The sequence below is a fragment of the Seriola aureovittata genome, chromosome 15 (genome assembly GCF_021018895.1).
Source record: "Seriola aureovittata isolate HTS-2021-v1 ecotype China chromosome 15, ASM2101889v1, whole genome shotgun sequence".
NCBI lineage: Eukaryota > Metazoa > Chordata > Actinopteri > Carangiformes > Carangidae > Seriola > Seriola aureovittata.
In genome coordinates, this window is record NC_079378.1 from 1085001 (window position 1) to 1098444 (window position 13444).

A 13444-nucleotide genomic window follows, 5' to 3' on the forward strand; every position below is an offset into this window, starting at 1 on the left:
GCATCACAAAGCGTGGCTCCTGTCGCCTAGCAACTTTGACAACACATGATTTGTTCATCTCTAACACTGTCACGCTGTTTTCCCTTCATACATTTCTACAATAGAAGTATTGATTACAGCTACTTTAATGATTCTTTTCATTGATCTTTGCTCATAAAAGTATCAGCTCAAAGTCAAACCACATGTTCACACCGTCGGGTTTTCAGGAAGAACTGAAAGTGAAGGGTGTTTTAATAAATAACCAAAAACAACAGGAATCCAAAATAAACAAGTCAGGAACAAAAAAACGAGATGTCACTTTATAAAAGCTGTGTTTGAGTCCGGCTCTGGTCTGGCTGCAGGAGGATCACGTCAGCAGAGGTAAACCTGACACACACACACACACACACACACACACACACACACAAAGAGCAGTGGGAAGTTTTAGATCTGAATCCCACTTTATTTCTAATTAAATACATTATTAACTTGCTGTTGTCAGAAAATCAAACATGTAAAACTGTGATCTCACTATCAAAGAACAAATGAATCTTTCTGCTGCAAAAATAAAGAGTGAAACAAACGTAAACATGAAGTCTCGACGTGTTTCCTGTTTGTTCTCATCAACAGTGACAGTTTGTTTCCAGGCCGAGAGCTGAACAGGTGAACCGCTCTGTTAGTGAGGCTACAGGTGTGTTTCTGTTGCAGGAGGTAGAGGTGAGGACGTCACCTGTCTCGGCCAGCCAATCACAGCGAGTCGTCGTCTGCAGGAGAAGGAGACAGTTGCTGCAGCTGATGGTGAATCCAGCTCCACAGTTTCCTGTTGGAGGTTTCAAACATTTCAAACCGGTTTTATTTTTTAATTTTTAATGTTTTAAGGTTTCAAAATGAAATGACATGAAAGTAAAAGAGGAAACCAACCATGATCAGCTGTGCTCTACCAGCTGATCTAAAGCTGACTGTGCTGAATCATCTCATCTGTGAAAGAGGATTGAAATGCATCAAATCATTTTTGCATTGTTGTATGATTTCCACATCAGATTTTAAAAGTTTAATTAATGTAAGAAAACAGTCAAAATATTAAAGTCTAACTGATTTAAAGAGCTTTAGATTTGAAAACAGTTGCCGAAGTGTTTTACAGTTAAATCACTGAAACAAACGACTAGATGAATAAACAATATTTAAATGTGAGGGATCAAGTTCACAAAGGTGAGTCTTTAGTCGATCGATCAGTCAGTTATCAGTTTTGATAATCGTTTTTTACATTTCACAGCTTCTCCTTCTCCAGTGTGAGAGTTTGCTTCTTTTCTCTGTGTTAACATGAACTGAATCTGAGTTTAGACCAAACTCACGAACTGATTCATCAAGAAAACAATCTCTAACAGAAACTACAAGTGGTTGTTGTTCTGACGTGATCGTGGAGCGAGAAGAGGATTCACATGAAAAGAAAAAAAGAAAACAACAAAACTTCAAATATAATCAAACGTCAGATTTCAGTTGCAGTTTAACTTCCATGTTTTTCTCTGTCACAGCTTCATCAACACTCGGACCGACATCAGCATCAGTGTTTGTGTCGAGATCTTCAGGACGACCAAACACCCACAAACTGTTCATGTTAAAGAATTACAGGTGTTTGTTCCAGACCGTGTCGAACTGTGATTGTTGCTTAATCATGAATATTTCAAGTTGTAGAGGAAAACTGATGATTTCTGGACTTCTCAGGCACTTTGAATAAAAAAAGAAGGTTCATTAGACATCGACTGCTACGACTTTAAACCTGTGTCTCGAGGACAAATATTAGTTTAATTTCTGTGATTTGGCTTCAGTTGACACTCAGGTGATGTCACTATCACACCTTCACCTGGACAGACAGGTGACAGTAACACTCCTCTGTGTCTCCTCCTCCCTCAGCCGTATGGAGAACCAAACTTTCAATGCAGATATTATATCCATCGAAGGGTTAAAGGTCATCCCCCAGTCCTCCACCCCCGCCTTCATCCTCCTCCTCCTCATCTACATCTTCATCATGGCGTCCAACATCGGCCTGGTGGTCCTGATCTCCATGGAGACGAGCCTCCACCAGCCCATGTACCTGCTCCTCTGTAACATGAATATCAACGACGTGTTCGGGGCGACCGTCGTCATCCCGCGCCTGCTGAGCGACCTCTTCACTCCCATCATGCAGGGCTACACTCATTACATCGAGTGCGTCGTTCAGGCGTTCGCCGCTCACTTCCACGCAGGCACCTCTCACACGGTGCTCATGATCATGGCCTTCGACCGGTACACCGCCATCTGCAACCCCCTGCGTTACGCCGCCATCATGACCCACAGGATGGTGGTGAAGCTGTCGGTGGGCGCTTGGGTGGCGGCCTTCATCTCCGTTGCGATCCTCCTGGGCCTCACCATCCGCCTGACGCGCTGCAGGCGGGTTATATTCAACCCGTTCTGTGACAACGCCTCCTTGTTCAAGCTCTCCTGCCAGGACCTTCTCATCAACCACATCTACGGCCTCGGCAGCGCCGTGGTCATCCTGGGCTCCTCCCTCTGCAGCATCGCGTTCACCTACCTGAGGATCGCCATCATGTGTTTCAGCAGCAAAAACAAGGCGTTGAACAGCAAGGCGCTGCAGACCTGCGCCACACACCTGGCCGTGTATATCATCATGATGGTAGCATCCTTCACCCCCATGATCATGCACCGTCGCCCTGAGTGGGCGGACAGTGGGAAAGTGGCGTCCGTCATGTTCCACGTCGTCCCCCCGGCCCTGAACCCCATTATCTATGGGCTGCAGTGTAAAGAGCTCAAACACAAGATTGTCAGCATGTTTCACAGGAATAAAGTCACAAACAGGAAAAGTCTCCATAAATAATAACGTTAAAACAATAGCTTTAAAACTGCAGTTTGTCTTTAAAGCTCCTCCAGTGTAAAGGTCTGTGTCCATGTGTAGTGTGATTATAGATCAGCTCTAGCTTCTATATTAATACTGTGAAAGTATCAAAGCCTCAGTCCACAGAGAAATGCACACAGCCTGTATTCAGAAACTGAGCCTTAAAACCAGCCGTCAGGACTTCTGGAACTTTGTGATGTCACAACAAAGCAGTCACCAAGCCCCGCCCACCTGGACCCACCATCCAAACCTTGCAGGATTTGGTTTCTCTGAGTGTTTTTACCTGAAATCTGCTATATTTTTATTGGATCACTATGAAAACAGTCAGCCAATCATAAGAGAGGCTCAGAGCCTCCTCTCTTATTATTGGCTCACCGACCTGTTGTTACTAGAGCTGCAGAGAGAAGCCTGAGAGAGGAGATGTAAAACTACACTGAGATGGTTTTTATATCTTCTGATGGATCAACACTTCAAATAAAACACAGAAGAAGAAAATATGGATCTTTATATTTTGTTAAATTTTTCTGATGATGATCAAACTGAAATTATCCTCAATTATTAATAATAATAATCTGGTTTTATTTTCTCATATTTCACAGGTCATGTTTTCAGCATCATAACATGTGTGTCCAATGCTCTAGTATTATACGTCACGTTTACACATAAACCCTGAGTTTCTACCTGATGGAGGTCACTGCAGATGCAGATGGGTTACGGGAGGTTTCCTACTGTTTGTCCGAATAATATGATTTTAATAAAAAAATATTAAATTACATCATTTATTATCATTTCATTATAATCTACTTAGATACCTGGCGACAGGTGACCCAGTTATTATGATTATTATTGGATATAATAATTATAATCAGGTTTGAGATATTAAAGTTCTCAATAGAATCAGTGAACTCATTTTTTGTGGTTGAAAAATCCACCACTCAGACTAGTTCCAGTTTACATCCGTTTGTCCAGAGTCCAGACCCCGTTTTGTGAGGTCACCGTGACCTTGACCTTTGACTTTTGACCACAAAAGTCTAATCAGTTTGTCCTTGAGTGAATGTTTGTGCCAAATTTGAAGAAATTCTTTCAAAGTATTAGGGTAACTTTTCAGGCAGCACCTTTACTTCTCTCCACACTTCCTGTCTCTGAGTCACATGTCGGTAAACTAACCAATGAAAGGCGAGGAGGACTTACTGAGGTAAAGAGGAGGAAAACTAAAGAGATGCATTCAGGAAGTTACTGTAACTGTTTTGGAAGATGCAGATTTAAATATTTAAACTTGTATAAACATAAATGTGCAAATAATTAACTGTATGAACACTGTAAATATATTAACTTAACTCAAATAAACAGAATGAATTAATGGTAGATGCTAATAAAACAAATAGCATTTAACATGAGACAAATTCAAACAGCATTGTGACAAAAACATTGATTTATTATTGGTTTATTCTTTCATGTGGGAATAAAAAAGGATCATAAACCAGGTTAATGTGACTTCAACACATTCAGCTGTGTGAGTTAGTTAATAAACAGCTCGACAAAGTGACTGGAACGATACACGACTCAGAAAGACGTGTTAATAATCGTAATTTCCCAGCGTGGTTTTGTGCAGGAGGTTTTTCTCTCAGAGTGAGGACGCCGTGTCTCTGACGTCTTTCGTGGCTGAAACAGCTGCAGGTCTGAACCTGCTCAGAGTCCGTCTGATGGAGTCCTTCAGCTCCTTGTTCTTCAGACTGTAGATCATCGGGTTCAGGAAAGGAGTGAGAGCGGAGTACAGCACAGACACGATCATACGAACCTGGAACAGAAACAATGATTCACTGAGCTCAGGGTGGACAGACTGTACTCAAACATCGCCATGACAACTGCTGAGCAGGACCACGAGATGAGACCATGTGCTGGACGTTTCAAAGGTCATAAATCAGATTTTAAAACAGTCTAATTCATAGTGTTGGATACAGGAGATACAAGGTTTCTGTGGTCTTACAGCAATGTGCAAAAGTTTTAGGGACTGAAACTAAAGCAGGATGTTACGTGGTCGTATCCCTCCGCCACTCAGACTAGTCTCAGGTCACATGATTATCCAGAGTCATAGAAAATATGAGCCATTTCTGAAGCCTTGAGTAATGGCTAAAAAATGTTTCTGAGGTCAAAATGACCATGACCTTTGACCTTTGTCTACCAAAGTCTGATCAGTTCATCCTTGAGTCCAAGTGTTTGTGCCAAATGAGAAGGGATTCCTTTGAGGAGATATTCCGTTCCTCGGTACACCTGTTCCGAGGTTCTGGTCAGGTAGGTTCTTGGAGAACCCGCCTCAGTTCATCTGTCTCTTCATGTGATCCAGACCGACTCCATGATGCTTGGATCAGGACTCTGTGGGATCCAGACCATGTGCTGCAGGACTCCTGGTTCTCCTGGTCTCTGCAGTGTTTGGAGTCGTCGTCCAACTGCAGCATGAATCTGGACCGGGTCGTTGAGACGAGTCTAAAGTCCCTAAACATTTGCACAGAGCTGCGCACGAGACCTGGACTGAACCAAACCTAGAAGTTAAAACCAGATGATTTGAGTCTCGTACCTCTGGACGGAAGTTTCCTACCCTGTAGGAAATGTAGACGAAGGAGGCGGCGGTGTAAGAGATGGACACCACGGTCAGGTGAGCGGTGCATGTCGTGAAGGCCTTCAGCCTCTGAGCCACTCCCATTCTGGATATGGAAACACCAATCAAGATGTAGGAGGTGAGGATCAGGACTCCTGTGGTCAGCAATGCCACCAGGGCGAAGGTAATGGACACGATGTTATCCACCGAGGTGTTGCCGCACACCAGCCGCCTCAAGGACGACGGGTCGCACCAAGCGTGTCTGATCACGTTCGGGCCGCAGTAGGGCCGCTGCCAGGCCAAGACAGAGGCCGGCAGTGTGCAGAGAGCGCCGAACACCCAGGCTCCCCCGACCAGGAGCAGCTGGACCGGGCGGGTCATGACGGCGCTGTAGCGCAGAGGGTTGCAGATGGCCATGTAGCGGTCGTATGCCATGACGGTCAGGATGGCGCGGCCGGTGACGGCGAACTGAATGAAGACGAACATCTGCGTGAAGCATCCCGGGACAGAGATGGTCGTCACGTCCGACAGGAAGCTGGACAGCATGTTGGGGATGGTGGTGGTGGTGTAGACCATGTCGACGAGCGACAGGTTGTAGAGGAAGAAGTACATGGGAGAGGTCAGCTTCGGGTCCGTCGTCGCCTGCGAGAGGAAGAGCGCGATGACGACACTGATGATGACATCATGCTGAGCTGATTCCAGGACTCTGTTCTTACCACAAAGATGATCATGCTGTTTCCTCCCAGGATGATGATGTAACCTAGCAACAGGAAGACGAAGACGATCATCTTCTTCTCACCGAGGTTGGCGAGGCCCTGGATGATGAAGAAGTCGACGCCATCAGGCTGCCAGGTCTCGTTAACAGAGCTCGATCTGTGATTGGTCGACAAGGGCAGGTATGAATCTGAACAGAAAAGTAAAATCAGTTTATTAGGAACACCTAGCTAAAAGTGAATCAGTCAGGTGACAGGTGTCTGTTATTCAGGTGATATAAAGAGGGTGGACAGAATAACAAACGCCTGACTGCTGCCTCCTGAACATTATTATTATATTACATATTATGGTTTCATCACACGACTGTTTTAGCTTGGTGTTCCTAATAAACTGATACTAAGTAACTAATAAATAAATCATCCAGAATAAATAAACTACTATTGTAGAAAAACACATTATTAATAAATGACTTCAACACTTAAACTCTTTCATGTTTCCTTGTATAATTGTTAACAGCTCAGAAACAAATAATATAATAAAAATTATAATAATAACAATAATTTTCCAACATTTATATTATTTATAAAACATTATTTTGAACTAATGAACATGTTTCAGAAATCTGCTCCGAGTTCAGTTTGTGAGTCGTCACATGAAACGTAAATAAATATAATATTTATAAACGTAAACAACCTCTTGTTTGTGACATCTGTCTGAGAGTATTTATTATTCCATCCATAAAAACATGTTTTCTTATTTGGTGCAATAAAAATGCTTCATGGTTATTTCTGCATGTTCTTATCTTCCACAACACGTTTTAACAGAAGAAGAAAATAATTATAATGATTTGACAATAATTGATTAGACTCAATCATATATCATTGATGTGTAGAACTGAATACCTTTTTATTAGTAATATTTACAAACTCATAAGTTTCTCTTCTTATCAACTCAATATTTCTGTTTACCTTTGAACTAATTCCTTTTTCTTCTCTATTTGAATCTACTCATATTAAATAATAACTATAATAACTATAATTTATAATAACTTAATATCAAACCTAGTTGTATTTAGTTAATAATATTGCTTATAATGTTGTTGATTAGATATGATGCATCTGAAAGTCACATTCATGAAACACATTTAAAAACAACAACGGTCGACTGGAGTTAATTAACGATCTGCAGGAGAAAAGCTGATCAATGACCTGAAGTGACTCAACTTCAAACTGAATAAAGTTCCTTAAGATAAACAGTTTACAGCTACGTTAGAGATAAGAGCAGCTCATATCAGACCTTTACGCAAAAACATAAATAAATGTTTAAAATGAGACATTTTGAATATAATGTGTCTCTGTCTCAAATCACCAACAACAGAGTCAAAGCTTCAGACTGTATTACGACACAAACACTCACTGACCTCTGGGACTTTGACCTGAAACATCAAACAGCAAAACCTCCATCTCTCCTCAGCAGACAGACCAAGGGATGAAGGGATGAAGGGATGAAGGGATGGAGACGAATGTGCTGCCAACAAACGACAAGCATAGAAAAACTTAAATTCAATAAAGCTCTGCACAAAACAAAACACACCTTCCTCATATTTGTCTTGTTAAAAGTGCAAACAGCTGATTCATAAAACAAGTATCTTACCTGAACAGGTAAATCAGACTTCACGCTGCTCTGTTGCCTGAGCGCCACATTGTGCCTTTTCAAGAGCGTCCAGCCTTTTTGCTCATTATGATGGAGATTATAATGAGACGGAGGATCATTAATTACACGTATTAAAAATGTTAAAAAAATAAACAAACACCATGGGGACGTGTTTTTAGTTTCCTTTGCGGCTATAAACTTTAATTGTCTTTGTCGCCACGGTAACACCTTGTATAACCTCCTCATTATAGAAGCTTTTACTCCATTTTAATTGCCTCTGTGTGTGTGTGTGTGTGTGTGTGTTTGTGTGTGTGTGTGTGTGTGTGTGTGTGTGTGTGTGTAGTAGTATTACTCAATTCCTCATAAAGTGGGTCATTAAACTTCAGGGTGAAGAGTTGGTGTAAGGTGGGGGGGGGGGGGGGGGGGGGGGTACCTTTAACTCCGACCTTCACACGTCACACCACAAGTTGTATTTCCTACATTTTCTTCAATTTAGATTCTCCAATTAGCGTAGTCCCCATGTTGCATGTCTTTGGACTGTGGGAGGAAGCCGGAGAACCCGGAGAGAACCCACACTGGCACGGGGAGAACATGCAAACGCCACACAGAAAGATCCCACGGCCGAGCCGGGACTCGAACCCGGAACCTTCTTGCTTTGAGGCGACAGCTAACCACTGCACCACCGTGCAGCCTGTTTGCACGTTTGTGTTTCATCTCTTTTCTTAGGTTTTTCATTTTCATAAATAATTAACGTTGTTACATTAGTTTTTACTTTAAAACATCTTCATGAAAAAAAACTCTGCTCGCTCCTTCACCCAGTTACAGCCATAGACTGTTACAGTTTTTCTCAGTCGCTTTGGTTCGTTTCTCAGATCAGAATTGAAATTCTCAAAACTACTTGTTCAATCTTCACATCATTGTGTCACTTGTGCAAATCAAGAAAACAGTTTCTCATTTCTTTGAACAAGTTGCAAATGCTTTGGTTCATCATGCAAATGATTATGTACAATTCTCTGCTGTTTCCTACATTATCAGTTGCTTATGTCATGTTGATCAAAATGTATTATAATGGGTCTCTGTGAATAGTCTCACCCCCCACAACATTTAGGCATTAGTTCATCCCATAAGTCTTTACATGCAAAATGGTTGAAAGAGTTGTCATAACATGTCAAACATATCTCTATACATTTCCATTAGACTTATTTTTCTAAATCTGTCCTGAATTGGTAAATTGCTCCCAGGTGAATCTTGACTTTCTCTAACGAAGGGAAATGTGTGAAGCATCAGATCAACAAATGATCAACCAGTTTTCTGAAATAGCTCAAAGGTGCATCTCATGAACCAACTGGCAAGTGTATATATATATATATCTATATATATATCTATATATAGATATATATTTATATATATATAGCCGGAGCACAACACAATGTTACAATGTTTGACAATGGAAGGACAAGGAATTGGACGGGGTCAACAGCCAGAGAGAAGAAGAAGAGGAAGAGGAGTGAGGCTGCGTGGAGGAGGAGTTGGGAGGTAAAACAGAGGAAGAGGCAGACGAGGCCTTTCTGTATCACAATCACATGGTCTGTCAACAAATTACAGGACAAACTGTAAAAGCATAAATGTGAATCTTGTCCAGTCTCTTGCAATCAATACACTAAGGTGTAACTTACAATTTACAATAAGTGTCATCAAAACTTTAGCCATAGTTTACATCAGAACATCCCTCCAGAGTAAACTGTTATATTGACAACACGACTAAGCAATTTGACTCTTATCCGTAAACAATAACACAAGGACTTTTCATCTGATGGCAGTGACATGTTCATTGACACAGTTATTTACTTTTGAGAGATGAACTAAGGATTTTGAGCAAGAGACTGGCTTTTGCAGGTAATCCATGGTGTTTTGCTATTTGTACGAATTGTTTTGAGAAATTCACTTACGGTTTTGCAAATGTCGAGGATGATTCGAGAAATGCACCAAAGCGACAGAGAAAAACTGTAATAAAGATGGAAGTCACGTACAGGTTTATGAAGCTCAGAGGGAGCTGCTCCACTGCCACCATCTTGGCAGTGTCTGACTCCGCCCCCTAACCCCCAGATAATCCAAAAATGGTACGTACGTTCACCCACCTGTCACTCAAAGAGGCCACGCCCTCAATCCTAACTGTAGTCCTTAATAAAATGTAAACAGGTGAGTTATATAAACAGGTGAGTTATATAAACAGGTGTCATGAAGGAGGAAATTATCTCTAGAGACCAAAACTGTTTTTGTACCAGGCTGTAAACATGTTTATTTCTGCTGTAAAGTTGGACATTTTAACATGGGAGTCTATGGGGACTGACTCACTGTTGGAGCCAGACTCTAGTGGTCGTTAGAGGAACTGCAGCTTCTGGTTCTTCACTGTTGATGCTTTATGTTTCTGCTTCTAGGATGTTGCCGCTTGGTTACAGCACAGTCCAGCACACCTGCAATACAGGTGCACTACATTCACCTCCCATATAAGCCTCATGTCTCATGCACATAGGTGTCATGTTTTACCTGTATGACCCCCGGGGGGCTCTGTGGTACCAGGACCGTTGTTACGAGCCATTCCATCCCTGTAGAACCAAAATGAAGGTTGTGGTCGTATTCTTGGCACAATGTGAAACATGATTTTGGTGAGTGTTGGACTCGAGCTCTGGATAGTGATTGAACGAAGATTCAAGGTAATCTTTATTATCCCCAAGGGGCAGTATGTTGACAGCCAGCAGTAAATAAATAAACAAAACATAAATAAAATGTAAAATATAAAATAACTCTCAAACCTCATGTAGAAAATGTCAGAAAATAACAGAAGCAAATGTTTGTTTGTTCCGTTGCAAGTATTTGTTCATTCTTTACTACAGTTTATATGTTTAATAGATTTTTTTCAGACAAATTCAGTCATCCACACATATAATAATAATAATAATAAAACTAATCTTTAATTAGAGAGTAATTTTTCTAAACAACATGTTCATAAAAACAATTTCTAAGTGTAAAAAGCAAATAAAAGTAATCATGCCAGTTGGTGTCGTAAATAAAAATCTTGTCTTGTATCTTCATATAATATATAAACCTGTGGGCTGAATCAGTTTGGAGCCAGTTAATAAATTGTTGTTTGAAGCTGTTGTAAAATGCATTTTTTTGTATTTTGGAAATATTTTTAAGATGATAAAAACAAGACTGGACATGTTTTGTGGTGTTCTGCTGGAAGCTGAAGTTACTATCAAACCAAACATCATGAATCTCTGATGTGTTTCCAACCCAAGGGTCAGAAACTTGAACAGGTCGGTCCATCTGCGTGTCATTGGCATGACAGTGACAGAAATCGAGAGAGTTCAAATTCATGATGCAAGTCCAGTTTTAGTCGGATTATATCAAGAGTTCTGATCCAATGTCAAACCATCGAGGACACGAGTCTTTCTATCAGACATTTTGACTTCTTTATTCACACTCTCTGTAAGACTGAATTTCTGCAAACTTTGCCTGAGGAAATTACCCAAAGTTCATAGCATTGTGACATTAAACACCGGTTTGCCGTGGTTACCAAAGGACGCCTGGAAACAACGGCAAACAACGGCCATAAAACAGAAGAAATAATAAGATAGAAGAACACTAACGTTAGCATTAGAAGAACAGACAATATAAACAGAGTCACTGTGAGTCAGAGACTGAACTCTGAGTTCTCTGTCCTGTGATCACATGATGACAAATTCCAAATATCCAAATTGGATCAGATCTGATCAACGATAATCTTTTTGTTTTCAAACAGGAAGTGAAGGGAGGGAATAAAAATACGATCAAAAGTCCCAAACCCGCAAATATTTTGGCGTCATCAAGGTAATGTGATATAAGGGCTGTCTCATTCCTCATTACACCATCTGAGCCCTGCAGCCTCTCACACTCAGTCACTGACACTTTCACTTACCTTTCCTCCTAAAATAAAAGTGCTCTCAAGTTCGTTGAGGCTGTGACACACAGAGAAACAAAGACGGTCTCCATCCCACTCTATTACAGAAACTAGAATATACAGTCATTAACCCAAACATGTGGCCTTGATATGATAACTGAAAAACGCCTTCCAAAATATAATGTATGAGATAAATATCAAATATATATTGTATTTAATATGCAAGAAAAATTAACTATTTGGACACCAAGAAAAGTGAAATTATACTTTAAAGAGACAATTTCTCTTTCAAATGGTCTAATTTTTTATGTGAACTAAAATGCAAACATTCAGCTTCAGTGGGTGAAATTCAAAACCAACCAACCAGTTGTCATGATGCACAAATCTCAGCAAAATCAATGAATATAAATGAACATTATAATTTGAAATACAATACGGCAGTTTAGTCCAAATTTTATAATTTTTCACTTTTATTAAATGTGTTGTCGGCAGGTTTGCATGCTAACTTTAAAATTCTTACGTCAGAAAAACGGCACAACCAATTTGGATCTGAATAATTTGGACAAGGATTTGCAGATCTCTGCAGACTGAACCCCATAAATAACGGGGTTGAGGCTGCCGGGGATGATGTGAAACAAGATGGCAGACAGTTTCCTGTAGTCTGAGTACTGAGGGAAGCGGTGCAGAATAATGACAATAAATCCACTGATCAGCATGATCAGATACACAACCAGATGAGTGCTGCAGGTCTTCAAAGCTTTACTGTTCAGAGTTTTGTTTTTACTGGTCAGACAGACGACAGTAATCTTAGTATAGGTGAGAACTATGCTGCCAATAGATGCTGTGAACAGGACTACAGTGAAAGTGAGGCCGTACACATTATTGATGAACACACTCTCACAGGAGAGTTTGAACAGGGAGGCGTTGTCACAGTAAGGATTCATGATCATACTCCTGCATCGGTTCAGTCTTACGGTCAGACCGAGCAGAATCCCGACCAGAACAAAGGCCACTCCCCAGGCAGAAACTGTCAGCTTGATCACCATTTTGTTGGTCATTATGGCAGCGTAACGCAGGGGATTGCAGATGGCCACATATCTGTCAAAGGCCATAATCATGAGCACAGTGTGTGAAGTGGTGCCGAACATGTGTGTGGTGAAAGCCTGGACCACACACTCGTAATAACTGATGAGGCGTTCAGAGGGAGGCAGCAACATGTCTACCAGCAGCCGGGGCACCATAATCGAATTCCCAACAATGTCATTGATGGGCAGGTTGCAAAACAGGAGATACATCGGCTGGTGAAGGTTCTTGTCAATGAAAACCAGAAACGCAATGCCTACATTCACAAACATTATAAAAAGGTAGGAGAAAAAGCAGAAGAGAAAGACAGGGTAGACAGAGTCCTTTGAGAGATTCAACCCCTCCAGCTGGAGGGTGAGGCTGTTGTAGGTGTAGTTTTCCATCAGCCTGAAAGAACAAACATCAGAGATCAATGACAGAAGTGACTTTACAACTAACCAAAAACAATGTGAAATTCATGCTTTACTAGACAATGAAGAGTTAATCAACAAAAATAAAAATCAAAGGGGAAAGAAAATCACATATTTTGAATTTTACCAAAAATAGTCATTATACTGTACATTGTCATTCAGTAATACCTGCTTTCTGA

The 13444-nt window shown here is 41.0% G+C and overlaps 3 protein-coding genes across 4 annotated transcripts; 1 reads left to right on the forward strand and 2 right to left on the reverse strand.

Moving 5' to 3' along the window:
- The first annotated feature begins 291 nt into the window (after positions 1-291).
- On the forward strand, positions 292-3604 carry LOC130182495 (olfactory receptor 5B17-like). 2 transcript variants are annotated; one of them, XM_056397485.1, is made up of 4 exons: positions 292-360; positions 688-777; positions 1512-1608; positions 1891-3604. In XM_056397485.1, the coding sequence occupies exons 3-4, from the start codon at positions 1592-1594 to the stop codon at positions 2849-2851; spliced, it is 978 nt and encodes a 325-aa protein (XP_056253460.1). In that variant the 5' UTR covers positions 292-360; positions 688-777; positions 1512-1591; the 3' UTR covers positions 2852-3604. The 2 variants fall into 2 exon arrangements, with proteins under 2 accessions (XP_056253460.1, XP_056253461.1); XM_056397486.1 differs by lacking the exon at positions 1512-1608.
- An 889-nt stretch (positions 3605-4493) lies between these two features.
- Positions 4494-10436, reverse strand: or6at1 (odorant receptor, family 6, subfamily AT, member 1). Its single transcript, XM_056397901.1, has 4 exons — positions 10380-10436; positions 6182-6409; positions 5445-6107; positions 4494-4667 (listed from the first exon to the last, which is right to left on the reverse strand). Exons 1-4 carry the CDS (start codon positions 10434-10436, stop codon positions 4494-4496), a joined length of 1122 nt encoding a protein of 373 aa, XP_056253876.1.
- A 1857-nt stretch (positions 10437-12293) lies between these two features.
- On the reverse strand, positions 12294-13241 carry LOC130182545 (olfactory receptor 146-like). The gene has a single exon (XM_056397543.1). It carries the CDS (start codon positions 13236-13238, stop codon positions 12294-12296), a length of 945 nt encoding a protein of 314 aa, XP_056253518.1. The 5' UTR covers positions 13239-13241.
- Between the last annotated feature and the right edge of the window lie 203 nt (positions 13242-13444).